At 34.8% G+C, this 9,931-nt stretch overlaps 1 protein-coding gene across 1 annotated transcript; it reads right to left on the reverse strand.

Annotated features, from left to right (window-relative positions):
* Positions 1-867: 867 nt before the first annotated feature.
* LOC102627787 (E3 ubiquitin-protein ligase WAVH1-like) lies at positions 868-3,721 on the reverse strand. Its single transcript, XM_006466307.4, has 2 exons — positions 3,030-3,721; positions 868-2,941 (listed from the first exon to the last, which is right to left on the reverse strand). The coding sequence occupies exons 1-2, from the start codon at positions 3,456-3,458 to the stop codon at positions 1,265-1,267; spliced, it is 2,106 nt and encodes a 701-aa protein (XP_006466370.2). The 5' UTR covers positions 3,459-3,721; the 3' UTR covers positions 868-1,264.
* Positions 3,722-9,931: the final 6,210 nt, after the last annotated feature.

Here is a 9,931-nt window from a genome sequence, read left to right on the forward strand (position 1 = left end):
AAATGTCCTCCTCTTTTCACTTCAATTTTATGACCCATCTGAATCTGAAGCTGTCCCTCACCTAGGAGAGGAAGACATTAAATATGTGCAACTAATGGTTAATGCACCAAGAAATGCAAATCTTTTTTATGATTTGTTTGGGTAGAGAGTGGGTCCTTCTCACACAATGTGTTGAAATTATAAGATGAGTGGAACGTGTAGCTTTTTCCATGAGCACATGTACTCGGTTGCCTTATTTCTTCGATCTTGTTATTGCACAAAAGGGGGCGAAAATCATACCGAGTGAGCGGCACATGAGAGCCGCACAGAAAAGTGAAACAATCACCCCAATCTTCATTCATTGTACACGATCAAATATACTAAATTGCGTCGCATAAAGAGATTACACAGCCAAGGAGCAAAATTATATGCAAGTACTTTTGAAAGCAATTGACCATCATTTATATTACTCAAGGAAAAAGTTGACAGAACCCCCTCTCTTTATTCCATATTTTCTTAGATGCCAGAAAGATGAAAACAAATTGGGTTTTGTATTAACAATTGAGAAAAGATTTGGCATGACCCTAACCCGCTAAATTTTTCATTTTTTTTTTAGTTTAAACCATCTGATTTCCGGCGACCGCATTGGGCCCCGACTAATTCGGATTTAGAGTGTAGTCACAGTTAAGGCTCTTTACCCCTCCCAAATGGTGTGTTTAGTGAGGATCGAACTCGAGAGCTCTTCCCACTTACCCAGCCTGCGCCGCCAACTGAGCCACAACCGTTTGGTTGCTAAATTTTTCATTTTCATACACAAACAACATACAAAAATGAACTCGTTTAAATATCTTTCAGTCATATCCAAGACTGCAACTAATAAATCCAAAATTTTTACATAACGCATTCTATTGATTAGACCCAACAACCAGTACAATAATGCAATCTAAAACACGAAGAAACAGACAAAGTACGAACCACTTCCCATTCCCTACAATTGTAATTTTTTTTTTCTTCTAATTTTTTATTTATTTACTTGATTTCAATATTTCTTTTTTTCTTTTTCTAATGAGGAATAGTGACGAAAAATAATCTCAAAGCTCGATCAAGCGCATGTGGGGTTCGTTTTCCTCTGCAGAAAGGGCATAGCCGTCGGCTACCTCTTGTCACTCCTGGTCCTGGGTCTGGGGCCAGCTTCAATTCCCATCGATTTCTCTTTTCGTTTTCTCTTTTTAATAATATTTTATTCCATTAAAATCTTCTATTTTAGTATTACAAAAATATTTAATTAAAATCTGGCATTTTCAAAGCCGTGCAAGTCGCTGACTCTGTTCATATGCTTCCTCATAATAGCCACTTTAGCCAACCGCTCGGCGGCTCGCCAGGCTGATGTCGGCGTAAGTGGCTCCGGCTTCTCCTCCGCCTGTCCACTCACTCTCTGTCTTTTTTGAATCTGCTGCCTGCACCGATGTAGCTCGGCTAGCTCAGCATCTAGGCCGCGCAAAAACTCATCAGCTGACTTGGAGCTCCTCTGTACCAACAGAGCTCGAGCCGATGATAATAAATGATAAGCTCCAGATAAATCATTAAGCTTCAACAATCTCCGGGATTCAGCCACCGCTCGAGTGCTGACGTGGAGGTTCCTCAGCCGTGCTATGCTGGGAGATGATGATCTAACGGCTTGAGGCCTAGGTGCCAACATGGCCTGTTCTTTAGAACAGATTAGCTCCTTCGATGATGGGTCTTTGTAAGAAGACCGTACGGACAACACATGGTGGGCCCCCTTACAAGAAGCGGGCACTTTCAATTCGATCAATAATTCTCTCTCTTCCTTGGCATACAAATTGCCTAGTCGGATCGAACCCGATCCGAGAGCGTCGGGCCGGCCCGTCAGAGAATAAACAGCAGCTATCTCAACAGGAGCCGAGCCGGGCGCCAACCCGAGTTGGAGCTTCAGATCCTGAACCACCACGCCTAATAAACCTCCAACGCATTTGACAAACGCCTCATCATTTGGAGCGTGGGTAAACGCGCCGCTAACGTTGAAAGCAATGGAATGAACAGGGATATCCGAGTCTGAGAAGCGCGTGGAGGACACGACCGGTGATGAATGGCCTTGATTGGGCGGCGAGTTTGCCTCAGATAGAACGATGATAGTTGCAAAGGGGTTTGTCTCGCGACGATCATCAAGCACTTTAGCCGCTTTCTTAAGCGCGTCGTTCGCACACATGCCTTGACCGGTAATCCCAAGAGCGTCGACAATCCTACGAGCTGACCTCCGTCCGTTAGTCGTCATGCGACGTAATGGTAGCAACCGTTTGGAAGCATTAGAAAAGGCAATAATCGACAAACGGTCAGAAGAGCTCAGCGACGAAATAACCAATCTCATGGCTCGTTTAATCATCTGAAGCTTCGGCCCGCCCATGCTCAAGCTCACATCAACCATCGTGACCAAATCAATCGGGGCGCGTCGCATCCCACGCACCGCTGCATAGGGTGGCGCCCTAACCTTCATCATTATCCCATACGTCTCGTAACTTCTTCCAGCAGCGACCACCGCCGACTCCGGCAATAAACTGATCTCAAGATTGGATTTTGCGGAGGGAGTGACGAAGAATCCTTGAAACTCTTCTTCTTCGTCCGATTCAGGGATGGGATTGAAGTGGGATAAAGAAATGGGAGAGCCCAATGGTTCGTCATCGTTGTAAACTTTGAAAGACTTGGCGCTGGCGGTTTCTTTATCTTTGGTAGTGGTAGTGTTGGTGGTGGTGGTGGTGTTATTTTGGAAAGACAAAACGGGAACTTGTTTCCAGTGATAGTTGCAAATAGGGCATGTTAAAAGCTGACGGTTCTTTTTAATATGATTAGCTACGCAGGGGAAGTGAAAGCTGTGAGAACATTCAGCTGTGAAGATTGCTGTGCCTCGTCCGGTTTTAACACTCTGTAAACAAATCCCACATCGGCTCTGCAAACAACAATGACAGAAAACAAGAAACCCATTAAAAACTAGCTATATATAGCTGTAAAGAAATAACGCAAAAGATGCTTCTTACTTTGGAGAGACGGAGGCTGGCTCTGAGAAAGGAGAAGGTAGAAGGAGATTTAGGAGATGAAGGATTAGCGAAAAGAGACGATAATCTTGGGCTATTATTCGTTGGTTTCTTAGGATTAGGATTAGGATTAGCAGCGGTGGAGGTTGTTTTGCATTGAAGCTTGGGGCTGTTGGGCACTGATGTGGCAGTAGTACTACTGGTTTTGCAACGGAGACTTGGGCTTGCAACTGGCTGAGTTTGTAATCGAGGCGATGCAGGATTGGAGAAAAATCCAAATTTTGAGCTCAATCTTGGGCTTTGGCTGCTGCAATTTGGCTGCTGCTGCTTTTGCTTATTATCTGTTGTTGACACTGGGACTGCTGCTGGTGGGGTTGCTTCTCTTTCTTTGGGGATTGATGTGCAGAAAGCTCTTCTCCATCCAGTAACCATTGCCGCTGCAGATATATTCGGAATCTTTCTCTTTTGTCTTTCTAAAAGGGAATCGAATGAAAGAAATGAAACGCAATCCTTTTAAAGAATTGGATGTGATTGCGATTGTTTGTTTAAGAGTCTGTGATCTCTTCTTGTTTTCAACCAAATACTACTCTCTCTCTCTCTCTCTCTCTCTCTTTCAATTCTAAACACAAACCTTCTGCAATGTTGAAAAAGTGCCCCAAGGGCTTTTGCTGAAATTTTTAAACCCCTCTTTTGCAACGGGATATGATAACTAGAATATATTAATAATATTAATATTATCCAAATGGAATAGAAAGCCTAGCTACGCCAAGCTGACATGTTTACTGGCAACTGGAGGTTTTACCTACAGTAGCAAGTCAACGAATTTGGCCTTTGCTTCTTGTTTTCTTTTGTTTTGTTTTTCAATTCTAAATTTTTCTTTCTCTTGCGTGCCTTTCAATGTGACCGGGTACGGGAAACAGTCCAAAATCACAAATCCCATGTTATGGACACCGACCTCTTCAGTGTTACAGTGCAATTGTAAAGACAAGTCTCATCTCTTTTGCATCTGAAGGTTCACATTTGATTCATTCTTTCCCCTTGCTTTTCGCTTCATTACCTAATTTTCACAAACAATTTCATCTTTTCTTTTTCTTTTGCTTGTTTTTCAATCTTTCTCGTGATGTGAATATACGAATACAGTGGGCATGCGCACTCTGAATCTAATGCTTGCTCATCTTTTGTCGATCCGATCGTAGGGAATTGGGAACTATTACGATATAAGCAAAAGTATTAAAGCAAAAACTGGCCTCCTTTTACAGGTTTCAAAGCAGCTTTGCTTTTTAAGTTGTATAAAATTCGGACTTCACATAATGAAAATTTCGTACATATGCATACTACAATCCGATGGTGAGTAGGTAAATCAGTCAATTCTCTGGAAGTCCATTTCGAACGGTGACTTTAAATAAATGGGATCTTAAAAGATATGATCTCTCTTATTAGTTTTTATACGATCATAAAATGGGTGTTTGACATTGAGGTGATTGATGGTGCTTATTAATTAAGAATGCAACTGAAATAAAAAATGAAAAATAAGGATATAGACTATACTTTTATTGACGTGTTTTATTTTATTTTATAGTTAGAATAGACTCATATAAGTTATTAAAATATATTATTATTATTAATAAAAGCCTCCCATAAATGTACAATAATAACATCAACAAAGTCCCCCCATAAAAGCTTCATTAACCAACTCATCTCTTAAATTCACACCAATATTGTCACCTTCACTTATCTTTTCTTTACCGTTGTATGCACTATTGGCATTAACTCTAATTGCTTTTTCCCAACCATTAATATTAGACTAAGTATAAATATTTATGAAAATAAACCAGTTGAACTCATAAATCTTCACAGTTATTATTAAATAACAATTAACCAAAAAATAAAGATTATTCATCTACTCATTCTGAAACACACATTATCATTATATAATATAATGAAAATAATTCTTTTTTTTTTTTTTGGTTAAAAACAAAATGAGCGGAAACATTGGAAATTAATCTTAATTTTTTTTAAACAAAATGATAAGAAACTAGGGAAATCATTCCTTAAGCGACGATTAGAGATGCTGATCAAAATAAGCTGCGAGATAGAAACAGCATGCTGCAGCGGTGACAAAAGCAACAACCTAGTTTGATGATGACAATGTGATAGAAGTGGCATGTTGCTTCTAATCGGCGACAACGTGACAACGATCTCAGCTAAGTACGCAACCAGCTACGAGCTGCACAACCAAGGATCTCCAATCGGTGACGAATAGCAAAAGAAAGGTGATAGGTTTGTTGTTTGACAACAATCTTCAATCTAAGGAACTTTTTTTTTCCTGTTATAAATTGGGTATTTTGAAAAAATTGAAAATGTAGTGAGGGTAATTTTGGTAATCAAAAGAATGAAATTTTAATTCCCAACCCCCTTAGGAATCACAATCTCATTCTTGATTCCCTACCTCATATGTTAATTCCTATTCCTCTAATTAATTTTGTAAGTGAATCAAGTATTGGTTCCCATACGAGCAATCCAATTCCCATTGATCAGTTAAAACACCGTGATTATTACTAATATTATAATTTGCGGTAAATGTTAGTTTAATCCATATATTTTGACTTTAATGTTTATTTAACCTTATGTTTAAAAAAGTATCTCAAAACACCATATCATTAAATATGTTACATTCTTAATCTAGCTTTTTCTTTGCTTTTACAATAGTACCTTTGCAATAATATTCTTTATATTAATTCAGTTAGCAAATTAAATAATAAATATTAGTGTGAAAGAACTAGTATTTTTTATACCTTTGCAACAATCTTACTAATAATTTATTTATAAGTAAATTAATATCGGCCTGCTTAAAGTAATGGTTAATATCCTTACAACAATTTTACTAATAGTTATTGTACAAAATTATAATTTACCAAATTAATCCTAAAAGTAAAATAATTACAAAAAAATTGTGAAAATTTGTATGTTTTTTGAGGCTATTTTGATAAATTAATATTTTTTTCTTTTTATTAATATCTTTAAGAAGGCAAGATTATTATAAAATAAAAGAAAAGGCAAGGCTATAAATACAAAATATTTAACAACAAAGATGTCTTATGGTATTTTTTAAAATATAAGGATTAAACATGAACATAAATTAAAGTATAAAAAATAAACGAGTATTTACTCCTTTAATATGCACGAGATAATGACTATTCGTAGTGTAATATTTTTTTTTCCACTCATCAATATTCAATCCCTAGGAGCCCCTTTTACATTTTTTCAGTATGCATTTGTAACTCAGATTTGACAAACCGTGTTTCAGGTTACTTGAAAGATTGAGCGAATGCTTTAAAATGCCACCATTTTCCAAAATGTTTCTTTATGATAGCAATGAACAAATGTAATGGATCGTTCATCATAAGATTTTGAAAAAATAAAAAATAGAATCTTATGTTAACGCCTTAAAATCATTGAATGAGGTATTCTTGAGCTTAGATTTATTTTGTGATTACACAAAGTTTCATGATTAAATGATTGAATTGAATAAGTCATTGTTTTTTTTTCATTTAAATGTAAATAATATAATTGCAAAAACACCAAGTTTACAATAATGTTCGAGTTCAGTACTTTGAGTTCTTTGAGAAGAATTAGGTCATTGGTACATTTTCTTTTATCTTCTTCTTTTTTTTTTCATTTTTTTCTTTGAATATAATTGGTATACGTAATTTACTTTGAGAAGAACTAGGTTACAATAATTTATTTTATTGTGATATCATCAATATGAAACAATTATCATTGTTCTCATGAATTTGATCGAGTAATTTTAAGTACTACTAATAAAAATTAATTATTACAATTATTAAATAAAATATTATATGGAAACATCCAATGTCATCTTTTTTTTTTTTTACTTTTTCCATTTTTCCTCTTAAGGATTTTTTTTTTTAAAGCACGAATCATCCTCATAAGGAAGTTAATCGTGTATTGCATAATTAAACGTCTATAACTCGTGCAAATAGAAACAAATGTGCTCCACATATTATTTTTCAAACATTAAATTATTTTGCCCATATAGTAATATCTACTTTCAAAACAAACTGGCCTAATAAGATTTGATGAGTAGCATATTAGCGGGTAAGGATATCGTATCAATACTTTGCTATAAAATAACGATATTTATTTACTTGAATGGATAGAAATTACTAGAAAATTTCAATAGGTTTTAGGATTTTGTGATGTAATGGCTAACATTCAAGTACCTGTTTTTTTTTGTTTTTTTTGCCCTTTTTCAAGAAGCTTCCCTAATACAGAATGAAATTACAAAGCTAAGAGGCTAGAACACTAATTAAGGAAATCAGTATTAGGCAACCTCGGAATCATCATGCAAACTCTTACGAATGAAAGTTGGGGAGCGATCCCACCAAAGATTACTACAATGCGTTAAACCAATATTTAAAGCATCAGTTAATATTTGAAATTGATAGAGATAAAACGATTAATTTTACCAACAAACGTATAGCTCCTAAGGTAAATGATAAGCGGCGTGAGTCCCTCTCTTATAAACAATAATCTCCAAAGTCATATCAGTAGCTTACATCTTAGTGTAAAAAAAAATGGACATTATTAGGATTGTTAAGAACATGGAGCGGATCATAAGTTTTTTTTTTAAAAACTATTTTTTAAAATATTAATTTGACGTGTTTTTACAATCGTCGGCATACGTGTAACGCTGTCTATCCCAGGAACATGCAGCACCACGGAGAAGTGAAGCTTGATTCGATTTGACACATGGCACTCTCACGACAGTAACAGTCACCGTCACGTGCTCCCTCACAACGCCGTTTACGCGGCCTCCTTGGAATTGCAAATAAATCCAGAGCCAAGTTGAACGGCGTCGTTCGACTTCGTCATGTCCCACTTCACACAACTACAACAGCTGATTTTTTTTATTAATTAATTTAAATTTTATGAGGTAATTAAATTATATTATAAGTAGATTATTATAAATTGAGTCACAGTCATAACAAAATTCATTTAACCTCGTTAATTGCATCCCAAAAAAATCATTTTAACCTGTTTCTTTCTCCCGGTGGACTATGTTCCCTGTTTTCCCCTCGGCTGACAAGACATTTTTTAGTTTTTACCCCGCCATCCTTTTGAAACTCGTCGGTCAATAATATTCCACGTGGCACTCGATCGTTTCTGCATGCTGATTGCTGGTCAGGAGTCAGAAGTCAGAGGCCTTTTTATTTGTAGATAACGAGGTAGCCTATAACTGCATCCTACTGTTTGAATAGTCAACGTATTCATACTCTCTTGACCCTTTCAAGATTACTCTTTCAAGTATTTAATAAATAAATAAAATGTATTTTTCTGTATTGTACTTAAAATTTGACATGCCTATAACTATGTATAAATTACCTTCTAAAATTATATTTTGAAAGAAAGTAATTGATTATAATAAATCATTTTTCCCCATGAGCAAGCATGTTAATTAGTTGAGTAATCCGCAACTAAATTACCTTGTCATCATATATTGCGATTATAAATTGCATATAATCGATTTATTTTAGACAATTCAATCATTGAATATAATACCATTATAGTGGAAGAAAAAGAGAGCTCCATAAATAAATAAGAGCAAACTCAATTATAATACATAAAGACAGATTCGAAAGATTTTTTGTTCAATTAATTGTAAACTCATAATGTGTTATGTAATATGATATTTGGGAATTTTTTTTTCCCCAAAATTCAAATTGTGTGTTTGTTATCATGAAATGTTGTGTGTCCCAATTAACTTTGTGGATTTGTGCTCTATGTTAGCCACCACGAAAAGAATGTCTCTATTAAAGCTCGGTAGTAATCAGTAATTATGACAATTTTTCTTAATTAATTGAACACATTAGTGAATTAAGTTCCCAATTAAAGGGTCCATGTGCAAATAAAACAATTTTAAGTGGTGGCAAACACAATCTTTATGACCCTTCTTTACTACAACCACCAAGTCGCTTCTTTTTAATTGTGTCGACCATTCAAAAAAAAAAACAAATCAATAAACAAATAAAAGAGAGGGGAATTGTGTTAAGAAAAATATCTAAAGTTAATATCATAAATTTACTTACTAAGTATGGTCTTAATTGTGTATTTAAATCATCTTCCAATTTCCAATTATTTTTTTGATATATTATAAGGTTGTTGTTTTTCAAATGAAATTATTTTGAAAAAAAAAATTATTTATTTAAATCATCATTGATTCTAAACTCAACCTCCAATGATTTTATTGCACATGATTATCATTGTTTTTTGGATCTTTCATGTTTTACAATTTTTTTAATTACTAATCATAAGACTTATATTTTTCAGATATGATTTTCATTTCATAGGTAATCTTGATTCTCTAATCATATATCATGCAAGAGAAATTAATTCATTTCATGTGTTACTGTGTGTTTAAAGGAGGAACACATGATGTTGCCTTTGAATATACTCCATTGTTATACTTTTTATAATATATTTGTAATTAAAGTAGTATAAGCATCATAATCTTGTTAGTTTCTAAACTAATGCTGTAGAGCTCTTGTTAAACTATCAAGATTCAAGAGCCACCCATATTCCTTTGACTTTAGAAGATTTCAGATTTTTGTACTAATTTAGTCCATTGTCAAACAAAAAGAGACTTATACAAATCTTCCTATACAATTTATGCTTTAAAATGAATATGGCATGCCAATGGGACACTATGCTTATTATTATTTTTTTTATAACTTTTATGGACAAGATGACACTTTAATTTATGATTCCCCAAGGCCAAAGCATTTAAATGAGAAAATCTGTAGGCATAATTGTCTTTTCACGAAGAAATCATAATCAATTAATTCCATTGGAAGAAAATCAAGAAAGTTGATGAGAAAATCTTT

Source organism: Citrus sinensis, chromosome 7 (assembly GCF_022201045.2).
Source record: "Citrus sinensis cultivar Valencia sweet orange chromosome 7, DVS_A1.0, whole genome shotgun sequence".
In the NCBI taxonomy this organism is placed as follows: domain Eukaryota; kingdom Viridiplantae; phylum Streptophyta; class Magnoliopsida; order Sapindales; family Rutaceae; genus Citrus; species Citrus sinensis.